The 14,999-nt window shown below is 39.5% G+C and overlaps 1 protein-coding gene across 2 annotated transcripts; it reads right to left on the bottom strand.

The window, feature by feature from the left end:
* Positions 1 to 2,966: 2,966 nt before the first annotated feature.
* Positions 2,967 to 14,683, bottom strand: LDB2 (LIM domain binding 2). 2 transcript variants are annotated; one of them, XM_010170499.1, is made up of 3 exons: positions 14,566 to 14,683; positions 13,289 to 13,434; positions 2,967 to 4,233 (listed from the first exon to the last, which is right to left on the bottom strand). In XM_010170499.1, exons 1-3 carry the CDS (start codon positions 14,666 to 14,668, stop codon positions 4,003 to 4,005), a joined length of 480 nt encoding a protein of 159 aa, XP_010168801.1. In that variant the 5' UTR covers positions 14,669 to 14,683; the 3' UTR covers positions 2,967 to 4,002. The 2 variants fall into 2 exon arrangements, with proteins under 2 accessions (XP_010168801.1, XP_010168802.1); XM_010170500.1 differs by having other exon boundaries at positions 13,289 to 13,431; positions 14,566 to 14,617.
* Between the last annotated feature and the right edge of the window lie 316 nt (positions 14,684 to 14,999).

The following is a 14,999-nucleotide window of genomic DNA, read 5'->3' as shown; positions in this document are numbered from 1 at the left end:
CAGCAACCACCTTAGTTATCAGTGCTCTTACTCAGTCACTTTACTAATGATATGATTCTGCTTTTCTAAGTAAACTTATGGAATTTCCTCCCTCTGATTTGCGAGGGCACTTCTCAGGGCCAGTATTTCCTTCCATTTAGCAAAAACAAACAAGAGCTTTCTCTTTGAAAGCATTTCAGCATCATGAGATAAGTTTCCTTCCTCCTTTTAATAATTGCAGGGGTCCCCAGAGAAAAGTGTCAACAACATTATTTCCTTCCAAAATCTAAGAAAGATACAATGTTCTTGTAGGTGGTGAGATTAGATTACAGCAAAATTAATTGTTGGTTTCAAGCTTTCATTTTTCAGGCAGCAACCTCAGCTCTCATAAACATGTTACTTCAACTCACCTGTGATCTTTATTCACCTTTCCCACATCTCTTCATCAGATGGTCACAGAGCACACAAAAGCTGCAGTGCCATTTAACTGCTACCCACAACCAAAAGGCATAAAATCCAGTAGTTAATGTCATTGCTTTACCTTAATTCTCTATCTGTAGGGAGTGTTCCCGAGGACAGGGCACAAGCGCATGGGAAGACACAGGATCACAGGCTCTGTCTTGATGAGTTTACCGTGTAATTTCAGACATGGTGAGAAAAGGCCATGCAGAGCCCAGGCTGTGGGGGTGAAAGAAGCAGCAACGACGAGACCGCACGGTCAGCCGCTGTACATCCCAAACTGCTTCGTTGAGGTGGCCAATTTGGACATTTTCTTTTATGAATAAATAAGTGAATAAATAAAATCAGCTAGCTCCGTCTGTTATTCCCCCGAACCACAATAGCGTAGATTGATAGCTTGTAGACAGGGTTTTTGAGGAGATATGGTGAAAGTGTCCTTCCAGATTAATTCAAGGACAGCACTCTAAGGAATCTGTTACCCATTTTTCAAGCGTTCCTATGTTTATTTACTGAAACAACAGGAGTAATATGACATCATAAATCTTTTAAAAATTGAAATAGTAGTGCCAGTCTTGAAAGATTAATAATAAGGAATGCCTTTTAGAGTGTGCTCATGGAAATGTAATATGAATGATTAGTGTTTTTGAACATTAGAATTACAGTGTATAATTGTAATGTTATAGCAGCTGTATAGGAGCCAGTGATCCCTTAATGGAATACATTGTGAATTTAATTATTTACATGGAAAAATCAGGGCTGATATAGTCGCTGAATGATAGAGCTACCGTTTCCTACATCCTGCAAGGGTTATGAAGAAACAGCATTGCTATCCATGCAGATAGATGCACTCAGTCCTTGTTTGTTATTTAGTCAGTTTTAAATTCTAGCCTACAGTTGATATTCTTTGTGCTCTAGATCTTATAGACCTGGAGTGTCTTTTAGGCTATCTTCCTGTGAGGCCTACCATAGGTGCCAAAATTCATCAAACAAGGATTTTGCTTGCAGGAGAATGGTGCTCACACTGGATACTGAGGTTCATTCTTTAGGCAGGGAGGGAACTGTCTCCCACCAAAGAACCAAGTGGCCACGCTGCATTTGCCCTGCATTTCATAGAATCATAGAATCACAGAATGGTTTGGGTTGGAAGGGACCTTAAAGATAATCTAGTTCCAACCCCCCTGCCATCAGCAGGGACACCTTCCACTAGATCAGGATCCTCAAAGCCTCATCCAAACTGGCCTTGAACACTTCCAGGGAGGGGGCATCCACAACTTCTCTGGGCAATCTGTTCCAGTGTCTCACCACCCTCACAGGAAAGCATTTATTCCTAATATCTAATCTAAACCTACCTTCTTCCAGTTTAAAGCCATTTCCCCCTTTTTTATCACTACCTGCCCTTGTAAAAACTCCCTCCCCAGCTTTCTTGTAGCCCCTTCAGGTACTGGAAGGCCACTAGAAGGTCTTCCTGCAGCCTTCTCTTTTCCAGGCTGAACAGCCCCAACTCTCTCAGCCTGTCCTCATAGGAGAGGTGCTCCAGCCCTCGGATCATCCTCATGGCCTCCTCTGGACTAGTTCTAACAGGTCCATGTCTTTCCTGTGTTGGGGGCTCCAGAACTGGACACAGTGCTCCAGGTGGGGCCTTACAAGAATTGAACAACCACCATTTCTTCTGCAATGGTGGTTTCAAAACTATTTGGCAGAATCACATCCAGCAAAAGCATGCTTAAAAAACATGTATATATGCTTGGGAAACACATTTCCCTGGAATGGCTCCTGGGTAGACTTAGAAAAAACCTAGGAGTTCTCCAGATGCTTTTATAAAGTCAGTAATATTAAAAGTAGTTTTGGTCAAGAGCAAAACCTCAGTCCCCTGCACAAAAGGCAGGATTGTGTAGATTCAGTATCCCCGTGTTGGTAGTTCTCCCTGCAAGTATTGGTAACTCACAGGGTGCACCTCATAGGGCTTCTCAGCTGCCTCGGGATGCAGGCGTGTGCCTCTGTGCCTCCCAGCTCAGCCCAGGGCCTTCACCCACCAGCCTGCACTCACAGCGGCTGCACCAGTCCAGAGGTTTGTTTACTTCCATGAACGATTGATTTGATAGCAAAGGGAAGAAAGAAGGAGAATTTTTTTAATCCTCTCAGTCCCCGTTGAGGGACTCATCCTAAAACTATCAGACAGAATTCATCAGAGTGGAAATCCCTGCTCTGGTAAGCCGTGGCCCTGGAAGGCGAGGGATGCAAAGTTCAGGATGGAGGTGCGCTTGCTGGATGCCCCGCACTCCCTCGCGCTTGGCGCTCGCCGCTGGTACTCACCTGTGCTGTTACACATCATTAATGTTACAAAAAGCATCTAACCAGATTGAGCTATAAGTGATTCACACCTAAACTACAAGTTTCCCTTTTTGCTGGAAAAAGATTGTAATTCAGTGAAACACTAATTCCAAAAATTCCTGGTGCACAATCCCGCAGGTGGGCACGTGTCTTTTGCATGCAAGGAACTGTAAATGCACTATGCAAGAGCACATTTTTTAACACAGTTTATTGGCACACTTATTGGCAAAGCATACATAAAATACAGTTGTATTATATAACACATTGACTCACTGTGTCTTTACATGATGAGTTGAACATATTAATATGTAAATGAAAAAATTAGTTTCTTTTATAAAGTTTCACATAAATACACCAGAATAATAAAAAAGTAAAACAAAAAATGTTTTGAGGGCTTTACAAAAATATTATACAAGAAATATACTATGAAAAGAAAAAACAACAAAGCCAACTCAGATACAATAATAAAAACACAAAAGTTTTAGATTTATTAAGCTGCCCACAAAGTTAATGGATTACATGGCTTTAAAATATCTGGATCGACAGCAATTTTACAAAGCATAAACTCTCATAGGACTGGGTGTCTTTTTCCACATAAAAATATTTCTCATGTCTTTGATGAAAAAAAGACATTTCTTGTTTCAGCATTTTTATTAAATGATTGAAAGAGTATCTACTGGCATCAGCTAAACGGAAATTAAAAATGCTGGATCCTTTAAATGATTAACCCATGAAAGAAAAGTTAAAGAAAGAACAAAATTTATTTTAAATTACTTTTCCTTAAAAGTTGATTTTTTTCTGAAACAAGAAATTTCAGGTGCAAGTTGAAAAGCAGAAAATATATTACAATTGTAAAAAGTTTTACATAGTTACGTTAATGAGATCCTGAGCACTGATGACTTGTTAAAATATGGCCATTGTTTGATGAGGAAAAAACCAACCCCTTCCAATAAAATGCATTGTCAGAAATTTGCCATGAGATGCTACTTAATTTTCAATTATTTTAATTGAGGTCAGTGCCAGTATCATTTTGTATGTTAATGCTTCCAAGAAATGTATATGGAAGCTTATACAAGAGATTTCCCTAATTAAAAAAAATCAGATAGCTGTATTTTAGAAATAGATACTGTATCCGCTGAAAGATTTTTTTTTTAAATTTTTTTGAAGAATGCTGTGAAACAGTAATTAATAATCCACTGACATACGTTGCAGTGGGTACTGCTGCAGAATAACCTATTGGGAAGCTTGTGGTGTGGGGTTTTCAGATTTAGTCTCCTGGTTAGCAGGAGGTTTGCTGTTCCACGGGCTGTTATTTCCCAGTGCAGGTGAATTGTTGAAATCTTCTTCATCATCCATGCCATTTGCTGCATCATACTGTGTATTCTCTAATCTAGTGATAAGCCTTTCGTCTTCATCCCCGAATTCGCCTCCCATCAGAGTTGGTTCTCCTACCACCATCACATCCTGTGAACAGCACCCAATATTTGTTATATGGAAACCTTGAGAGAGAAAAAATCAACTTAAAAAAATTATGTTAGAGAATTTGCATCTTTTAACTTTGTGATATTTGAAAAACAGAGTTAAAAGTTCCTGCATAGTAAGAACCAGGAGACAGGCTTACACTTTATTTCTAATTTAAATTAAAAACTGTAACACATCTCTCTAGCCGCATGCTCATGGCTCTGGATCTCAGAAACCCCAGAACTGAAAAGCAGGTTTCAGTTGAAAAAAATGTGTATGATTTTAAGCAAAATAAGCAGGCTATGAAACTGCATTACACTCCTGCTTGAAATATGTTGCCTTTATCCAGAAATTCTTTCCTGAGCCAGTTTATTTGGAAAGACACCAGGGTGCATTTCGGTTGCAACTTGGCGATATGTGTATTTAAAAAGTAATTTGAAAGAAACTGCATTTCTTATCCTCAGACTTCTTAAATGTGGAGCACAGCACTCTAATAAAGATGGTAACTCTCTTATCCATAGTCAGCCAAGCCCTTTTATGCATCCAATATACTTGACATTCTGCTACTTAATTATGGTAATTAATTTAGGTAAAGTTTTCGATAAAAACAATGTTCACACTGATTTGACAATTTGCATAGCTAATTAAGTCATTAGCAAAAACCTGCTGATTGCCAACAAGCCCTGAATTTACCATCTGTTATTTCATGGTGCCTGTCACCTAACTCCATGTAGGCAACCCTGCCGCCAATCTGTGCAGTAAGAGGACCAATCTGTCCAGCTGGTACCGTAAAAGGAAGATGAAGAGTGCTAATTATAATTACACTGATGAAGCTAGCAGTCATCAAAAACTGAAGCATGCAAGAAAGAAAGACTTCATCTAATCACTGCTTTAAATACAAATTGTCCTTCCATGAAAACAAGTAAACCGCCTACTGTACTCCAGTGCATCACACATTTGCTGCAAAAAACCTCACCAGCATGGGATAGAAAGGTGCAAACTTGAGATTGGAAAGCAAAGGTGCAAAGCCAGAGAGCTCACGTGCTCTCTCTGTTCAACAGAGAATCAGGCTGCTGTGCTAACCGCTAAAGAAATATGTGGGATGCAACTTTTCATGCAGCTCAGGTGGCAGGGCATCAGCTAGTGTCTGGTAAAAGTGCAGTAATTCCAGATGTCTAGCTTTGTACCTGCTGATTTAACAAGCCCTTCCAAGAATGCTAGCGAACAACAGATTCGTATTTTAAAGGATCTGTTCCTCCTTATGAATGTAAAGTAATTGTTAAAGCAAACAGAAGACAAACGTCTGCATTCAGTAAGGTCTCTTTTTAATCAGATATGTACTTCCTTCACTACTAAATAATACAAATTATTGCCTATAAGTATTTTACTCTTTCTCGACATCCCTCAGCAAAGGCTGCCATGCTACAGAAGAATGTTTATATCACATTTTCAGCCTGTGCTATGTGAAAAATTTGTGAGTAGATGGAACCTATTACATGATTTCTTCTTTACATTGTCTATGTTTTGTTGCTCCATATATCCATAAAATACTTGGTTAAATAAAACTCAAACACAGCTTTGTGACATAATAGTTTAAAAGACAAAAGTGTTTATAACCAAAAGTTTATCCTAATTTATTTAATCCTGCTAAACAACAGACAATGTATAGTGTGCACTGCTTTTTCCAGACCTGACCCCATTGTATTGCGAGAGCATTAATGACAAGAGAGACCTGGCAGAGGACAGCAAGTTGGGTTTGAGCGTGCAGTGTGATACAGCAGGCAAAAAAGACCACAGTGGCTGAAACAGAGAATCACAGACCGAGGTGGAAACAGTTCCTCTTACTTCAACGCTCTTGAGTAGGGACCTCAAGTTCTCCCTGTTGCCATACCAGCAAGAGGTTGGCAACTTCGATGAGACTTAGAGAAGTGCATAAAAAATAACAGTGGGGCTAGAAAAGCTGGCTGGGGAAGCCACGCGAAAAAATTAAATATGTATTACATCCACCAAATGATTGGGAGGGGTAAATATGCTTAAGAGCTGCAAGTGCTGAAAGGAAGAGGATCGCTTTAGGCCAATCCGATGAGATGTAAACTAGGGAACTAAGATGACATTAAGTAAATGAAAATGTAACCCCCACTTCTCAGACAATATTCCTGTTACTGAGAACCACAGACTGAGGATTAACGACCCCACTGGAACAGTGCTAGCTTTGCTGCTCTGGTCACCTAACACTGGGCTGGGAGAAATCTCAATCTGTGGTAGGAAACATTCACACACCAGCGGGGAGATGCTCAATGACCTTGTCAGTATTTCCATCTCTAATTTCTCAGATTCTTTGCAAATATTATTCCCTTAATATAATAACACCCACTGAGAGGACAGTTTACACTTATATTTCTCTCCATGCTATTGAGTATTTCTCTCTCTCTCTCTGGGAATTAAACTACAATCATATTGAGGTTAGTGGGGTTTTCCCTCATTCTATTTAAAAGATAGATGTCACAGCATTACTTACAGGACATTTAAAAAAAATAATATATATATTCTTGACAATCCTGCCACTTATAATTATGTCAGGCAAAAATAGTGTTTCAGGAAGCACACATGCTGGTTCCTCCCCGGAGAGGATTCTGCTCCTCAGACTGAAAGCTGAAGACCCCACCAAGTGCACCCCATTGAACCTCCACTCACTAGTTCCCGTGCAATGACCACCAACCTCTGAGGAGGACTGGAAGTGACTCCTTTTAGAGCCCCTCAATGCTTCTCCTTAAATTGGCCAGTGGGGGTCACTGCTGTTGAATGACACAAGGCTCCATCCCTCCCAGGGTTGAGGCTGCAGCTCTGGAGTGCTCCTAGCTCCTGCTCATGGAGTGAGAAGCAGAATCCAAGAATTAAACCCTAGTCTCTTGCACGGCAGCATACACTGCTATGGCCTAGTTATGGTAGCACATATTTGACTCGATTAGTTTAAAAAAGATTTAGACTGTAGTCACTCAATCTTATTAATTTACTCTGTGATTAGAAACAACATTTTTGGTCAAGGAATGTCTCATGATATTTAAATATGGTTGCAGTGAAGCACTGTAAATAAAGCAGTGGATGTTTTACATTATGTGATAGAAATGTATTATTTAATAATATAACCACAAAAGCAGCTTTCATGTATATCATACCTTTCATCCTGAAATAACCCTAATTGCCATCCAAACTGAAATTGATGCATATAAACTATACACAGAGATCACTTCATACACAACTTAAAAGCAAGCACTTCTATTTAACAGATTGGTCATTTCTCAGGCTTCAAATTTTTTTATACTTAGCCTCAAAGTTTAGCTCTGCTATACCCAGTTACTTAACTAAACCTTTAAACTTGGGATTTTAAAGATCACCCAATGGCTAGACAATGTCTTACTGGAGTCTGGAGGTAAAAAAGTGTGGTGGGCCACATAAAATTCCCCATCCCTATGCCTACCATCTTTGCTGCTGTTAATGCGTAGCCCCGCTCAGTGTGTTACGGTGATTAGTTTGTAGCTGAGGTGTCACAGTCCCCAGAAGTAGACAAACAGTGCTTCACAAGTTTGAGATAATTAAAACCTCCTAAAACTACCAAGTATGTTGTTCAAGTAAGTCTCATACTCCAAGGATTGAAAATTGCACTACTTTTAGCAGCCAGCATACGTCTAAGTGCTAAGTCAAAAAAAGAAGGGTACCTCCTCCTGCCTTCCTTCCTTCTGACACAATTGTGTTAGTGGCGATTATTTTAATAATTGAATTCTTAGCTCCTTGCCACAGAAATTATTATTGACTGAGCCCCACTGCTGCCACACCCGCAATGGACACTGCCTCTAAGACAAAAACATCGGACTAACACTGGTGTTGAAGTGATCTATAGAAACAGAATTGACATTTTAATTAGGTTTCAGAGTAAACAATTTCTAAAGGAAAATGGTTATCTTTCGCATCTCATCATAGACTTCTCTGTTAACTTGACATTCTGGTCTTGTTTGGAATATTATTCCTAAAGCACAACAACTGGAAACCAATTTGTTCACTCTCATTTCCTTACAGCACAACCTTAGATTCTAAATTGCACAGTTCTGAGACATGGGATAATTTCTGACACTGATCTTCTGGCCCTAGAACTGTAGCTCTGGTACTACAACATCCATTGCAAACCACCTTTTTAGTTCAGAAACTACCCCCTGTTTCTGAAACACATAAAAGATTATATTGCTTACTTCCACATTTGCAGATTTATTTGTGGACTTTGTTTTTGAGGAACTTACAGAGAAGCACAAAGAGAAAGAGAGATCATTGAGGTATGTAACTTGCTTAAAGAGTGCAAGGAGGCTCTAATTAAGACTCTGGATGTAACAAAGAACATTTGATTTATTTAGTGGCATGTAGAGATGCTTTATTCTTTCTAACATGAATGATACTTCACTGGGTTCATGATTACAGTATTACACTCATTAGTAAATAAAAGCAAAATCCACCTATTAATTTCTGTGGTTATGACTGGGAATAGCCTAGAGCAATGGTTCTTAGAGTTTGTGAGAGTTGTGCATTGTTGTCAAGTTTCCAGATTCAAAGAGATGAAAATGGATCAATGTGCGCTGTTTCTATTAAACTTAACAGAAAGGGTTATTTAAGTGATATGGCTTTACAGAGCCCTTCTGATGATCTCTCATATACCTGTAATCCACAGATCACAGTGTATAGGTCACTGCTCTACATACAAGGGCCTGGGCTTGCAAGAAAGTTTTATATGAAACAGCAGAATATGAAAAATGCAAAGGAATACGATTTCAGCCAGTAAAGAGGCTTGAAAACTGAGCAAAGACTTGGGAAAACACTGCAGCTAGCTTCAAATATTAGAGGAAATTAGTACTATGTAAATGATAAGGTGATGACACACTCAAATTAAAGAACTAATTTCTTTGTAATCATAGGAAGGCTACAATTAGAAAGGTAAGTTTTCTTTGAACCTTGTGGAAGGAGTCTTGCCCATCTTTGCTCTTTGTTAGGAAAGAGGAAACTGGTAATTCCAGTTACTGTGCAATGGGTTAACATTTCTTCCAAAGATCAAATGTGATTGAGAACATGAACAAATCTAAGAACAGTTGAAATGACTGGCATCTGCTGAAACTAAGACAGCTGAGCGAACTACAATTTCTGGGCCCCTGTTCTGTTAACTTTCCTTACACAGTAAACACTAGCCAATGCATTTGTAGAAAGCACTGGAAGTATTGAGTCTGGGAGAAGAATGAGAGCCTGGAAGAAGAAAACTTCTGGTTAGAAAAATGGTTTTGTATTCATGCTATTGGAATGACTTTAGTGGCACTTGGTTCTACTTCCAACACACTACAGCATGTTGCCTCAGCATCTACAGGATTCAGGTCAAAAGCATCACTGGACAAGTAACAGACCATCCTAGACATGAGTTGTGCAGTGCAATCATGTAGCACACTGGCTAACTACATTCATTTTAAGAATGTAGGAAATAAGTAATAGATAGAAAAGGTGTTAAATAAGGGACTTGGGCAGGGAGAGTCATATTGAAAAAAGATGCTGAAGGTAGCGTGAGAACCAGCAGAATCACAGGAATCACTGGTTTTCCCACCTTTATAAGGCAAAATGAGTGTAATAGAGTGCAAGTGGCTGTCAAACTGGCAAAACTTTGTATTTTATTTATCAGAGTATAAAAAAAAGTTAAGAGATATGAGGACAGACTGAGACTGACCCTTTCAAATTACTGATGGGAGTGAAGATGCATACCCACCCACTGGCAGAGACCCTTAAGATGCTTTTGAACACTGTGTTATTAAAGATGTATCAGAATGTGTCAGCAGTTAAAGCAATAATCATTTAAGGCAACACAAAGGGCACAGGTGATACTGATTGATTAGGCTCCAGCAACTGAACTTCAGGGTGCAGTGCCAACCTGACCCATGCATGGAAATACAACCACATCATTTCACTTTCTGGGCTTGGCTTTGTATTTTCAATACTGTCCCTGCCTGAATAATTGATCAGAAAATAACGCAGGTAGAGGAAATGGCACAACCTCCTATTACTGAAGAAGAACATGTTTGTGACAAAAAATGTTCCATCTCATTGATCAAGGTTTGCTTAGCCCCATGTATTTATCTGAAGATCTGGAAGATGCCAGGGGGAAAATTACAAATCTCTTTGAAGTTTCAAGCTTTGCCATAGCTGATGGTCCAGTAGCTCCAGCAGTTTTTTGGTCACTGTTCTGAACATGGAACATTTGCCCCTCAAGACATGAATAACTCATTAAAGAAACAAGTTAATGGTGTGGGTGAGAAATGTGGATGAAGGATACAGTAAACTCACACATTTCCTGTAGTGCACACAGCATTACTGTAGGAACAAACCTCAATAATAACTAATGCCCTAAACCAAGAAACATTACATAGAATAGAGGCTAAGGAAACATTCTCTAACGAGGATTAAGATTATCAAAGAGAAATTGACAGGAGCATAAAAGTGACCAGAAATTATGAGTTAGATTCTATTACGGTGGAGGGACTGTCTTTGCTGGCTGGAAGAAATCACTAGAGAAAAAGAGAAAGCTGGAGTGTATGACTTCATATTAATCCAGGTTTGGTATGGATACGAGCTCATTGTTGGGGTTCTCCAGAGAAGACGATGGGAAAAATGGAACTGCAACTAGCTCTGCTTATGTGAGTCATCTGTACAGAAGACGCCGTGCCTTCATTCCTCTTCTCTAATAATGAGGGGAAAATGCTTTTAACAGTGAAAATGAATTATTTCAGTACTTTTTTTCTACTGAGAAGGAAAGTCCCATTCACAGAAAGCTCTGTGGCTAAATGAAGCTTTTAGTTAGTTCAAAACTGTCAAATTGTGTTTGAGGATATCTTGTCTTCTATCGCATATAAGGGAAATCAAGCATTAACCACAGACTGATTCACTTTAAGGTAAAGTTAAGAGAAACAGAAAGCAAGTTGCTGCTACCTGCAGCTAACTTCTGAAAGCAGTGGCTTGCCTCTAATAAGGCCCACTTCAAAGAATGCATAATTTTGGAGAAACATGGTAACATCTCTCTATTTAACTGAAAAGTGTTGAATCCTTTTACACCAAAATATCCTACTGCTAAAATTATTTTAAGTTCTGTCTACTCTACAGGGTGGCCCAACCATCAATTCCATCTGGTTTGCTATCTTTACTGTGGGGAAGATAGGAAGTGCTGTTAGTATGTCAAACCAATCAGCTAAGCATCTTCCACTGTGCAAAGGGAAAGGAGAAGAGTCTTAAAAACAGAACCCGATCCTCTGCACAAAAGAGTTCGGACCATCTTGCTACTCTGGTACAGAGAGCAAACAATATTGAAAAATATTGACTATGCAGCATCCTGAAAGTCAATGAAGACTAAAAATCCATCCCTCATACCACGATAAAGTTCACCACTATGTCTCAGATGCTCAACTGTTATCTCCATCAGGAAGAGTAACGTTGGCTACCTCGTCTGTCAGGAGCAGCCTTTCAGTACCTGAAGTCAGCTTGAATATCAGTGGGAGTGACAGGTAACTGTCAGATGGCTCAGTTACACTCAAACATATGAGCACACATGGCTACAACAAAAGTCGTCTCTCCGGGGAGGAGCAGGTTGAAGAGAGGCAGAGGGTCAGATTCTGGTCCCACTGAACTAAACTCAGGTCATGGAGTAGCCAAGATAAAAGTGATTTTACTGTTTTTTCAACTTGGAGACAGCAGGGAAATAGCTGGTTGCTCAGTTTTACAGCTAATTGCTGGGTTTTTTTCTTAAATATGGTTGATTATTGATCCAAGGGCTTTTCTGGCAGACACAGTCAGGGAGGCAGAGTGGCCCCTGCCACCAGGGGATCAGGTAGCTGGCCTTCTGACTGTTTTGTGCTGCCAGAAAAACCCAGAGATGCCTATATTAGGAAAAGAATCTGACTCTGGGGATGTGAGCCACGTGGAAATTTTAATATGACAAGGAGAAAATATGAGTTTAATGTACTGAAGCCCAAAGTTTCTGTAAGCTAATGGATGGCCGAATGAGTTGCTAAACAAAAATCTTCATTTCAGTTCACTGGTGTTGGCCTACCCCTCTTTTTCATCTGGGTATGCAGTCTTCCTAGGAAGTGCATGCTTTGTGCTAAAAAAAGGCCTATATTCTTTGTCAGGCTTCAGAAGAATATAGCCCTTTCCTATCTGCTGATCAGAAATCCAATAAAAATCCCTGCATGTTATTCCCAAGATACCACTTTACAGTTCCTACAATATCAAATTAATTTCCCTAGCTTTACAATGCATAAGCTATCTCCTTATTGACTAAGGCACAGTTTGTCACAATTTGGGGTCTGATTACCCCTATATTGTGAATAAGGCAATAAATGTGATTATTAAAGTGCTGGTACAGTTCTGGAAATGACTTGGTGTTTCCCTATATAATTAGGATGTCAACGGTCACAGTTGGTAGGGTGGATAAACTGAGACCTGTATTCCAGGGGATCTACCCTCTGCAAGTGGAGTGGTTGGAAAAAGAGATAACCTCTGCAGGTAAGTTAATTCATAACCTGTGCCCCTGAAGCATCTGAACCCGGCACCGACTAGAGTAACGTATAGAGACCAGCTGTCTGCTCAGGTACGGTTGTCCTGTTCCACAGGGACTCATCCGCACTTAGCACCTGGCAGATGGAAGTCTGCAAGACTCATGCTGTATCTAAAAACACAAGGCTTAATCTGAGTCCCACCGCCAGTGGAAGCACTCCCACTGACAAGAAGGGGAGTTGGCTCAGGCCTTAAAAAAATAACATCTGGTCCTCAGGATACCCCTGCTTAAGGGCCATTTGTTAAACCTGCACTGCAGAATGGCTTCCTCACACCTCTCCACTAATTCCCCAGTTTCCACAGCACACCGTGCAAGATCGCCTTTCGTTTGTGATAGTTTAGGCTCAAGAATGCACCTTCTTTACAATGTAAGGAAAGAATTAAAGCACCGTAAGTGATTCAGGCCTAAAAGGAAAGTGAGACTTACAGGTACCTGACTTGATAGACTCAGGTTTGCAGCAGCTGACTTTTTCTTGCTGTTGGTGCTATTTGCATTGTTCCCAGCACTGCTGTTGGAAGTGCTGCTCGTAGAGTTTTTCCTTTTTCTCCGTTTGGTTGTCGGTTGTCTTGTGGGTTCTGCTGCAATAAAATGGTAAGAAGGAAAGCAAATGGCAGATATTGTACTAAAATGATCCATAAACAGAAATGTTGAAATATTTTTTCATCTAGTTTTAATTTTCCATGTTTACTAGTAGGAGGAGTAGTAGTAGTAGTAGTAGTAGATTTAACACGGTAGAATAGTATTTGGACCCAAACGAATGGAATCTACTTTTGATTTTGTATAATGGACTAATGAAGCTTATTCTTCCAGCATTATCTGCAAAAATATTTGAAAGCACTTTACCAACGGGAGTATCATAATAACTATTATGATGCTCAAAGAGACTGTGTAACTTGCTGAAGGACACACAGCAAGCAACAGTGCTAAAAAAAAATCTAGGTCTTATTCTGATGTAAGGTACAGCTACAACTGCCCCAGCCAGAGGCAAAGGCTAAAGGTAGCGTTCTACCCTCCTGCTGCCATTGATGCAGCATCCAAGCAACTACTATTTGAGTTCCTTCTACCTCTGATGCGGGCTGCATCTCTAAATCTGCCACTCCCAAGAGAACACATTAGAGCATGCTGAATGCCATTTCTCTGTGAGTCTTCCAAACTCAGGCTGAATCAGAGCTATTACATAACTGCTTCAACTGTCAGCGAACAGAGGGGCAATTGTACTTCTCAAAATTTGGCATGGGACCCATGTGCATAGTCTTAGATATACAAACCTTTAATAAGCTGAAAAAAAGAGAGAATCATTATTTCAAGGTGTAAGAGAAAGAAGATTAGGTCCAGGCCTGTAAATAACATTATATTAGTCTCAAAGACAATTAATTATGAATTGTAGCTGTAATTTCAGAGTCACAGCAGGAAGCTGAATTACACAAACGATGAATTCTAATGGAGTCAGTAGGCATTTTGCATTCCATCTACACATATTTTTGTACTAAATTATACCCTAGTCATAGTGAAACCATCTGAATGTGCACATCTATAAATCAGTTGGGTCAGACTGAAATCATAAAACATCAAAATCATTTTCAGGCTTACTTTTGGATCAGTGCTAATTCTTATTACTTTCCTTTGTAAGTAAATTTGCAGTAAATTTTCCCATTGTTTCTATATTAATTTATCTATAAAATACATGAAATACTATAAATGAAACATACCTGGTGGGGCCACCATTCTCTGCCATTTTTGAAACAAGCAAGTCTTCAAGCAGTCTCGAGGACTTAGATTGTAAGTTTTATGTCTTGACATCAGTTCCTGCATTGGCTCCAGTATTACACACAACTGGAAGAAAAAGTCAGAATAGAATTATTTCATCCAAGCTAAGGCTCAGTTAATCAGTATTTACATAGCTGGAAAGTATATTCTTGGCTTTTCTTTACCCTTGCTAAGAGAGCATGCCTTGTACAGCTCAGTTAAGCTGCACCAGGATTGCAGGATCAAAACTTTGAATTGAGAAAAATTTTGCTCACTATTTGCTATCTTAAGTATTTTTTAAAAAAAAACAGATAAATTTCCAGCTTTGGTCTTCCAGACTACAGAGAATTCAGAAGAGTAGAAAATTTTCATGCTTGATTGCCAAAACTGCAAGGAT

This window comes from Antrostomus carolinensis, unplaced genomic scaffold (genome assembly GCF_000700745.2).
Source record: "Antrostomus carolinensis isolate BGI_N321 unplaced genomic scaffold, ASM70074v2 scaffold34506, whole genome shotgun sequence".
In the NCBI taxonomy this organism is placed as follows: domain Eukaryota; kingdom Metazoa; phylum Chordata; class Aves; order Caprimulgiformes; family Caprimulgidae; genus Antrostomus; species Antrostomus carolinensis.
Note: the sequence above shows the minus strand (reverse complement) of the source record. Positions and strands in the feature narration are given on the sequence as shown.

Excerpts from the sequence above, each read along its gene's own strand:
- LDB2 (XM_010170499.1), bottom strand. The coding sequence starts at position 14,668 with ATGCAGGAACTGATGTCAAGACATAAAACTTACAATCTAAGTCCTCGA. Across the intron at positions 13,435-14,565 it reads GAGAATGGTGGCCCCACCAG|CAGAACCCACAAGACAACCG; the intron begins GTATGTTTCATT and ends ATTTTATTGCAG. Across the intron at positions 4,234-13,288 it reads ACCTGAGTCTATCAAGTCAG|GATGTGATGGTGGTAGGAGA; the intron begins GTACCTGTAAGT and ends TGCTGTTCACAG.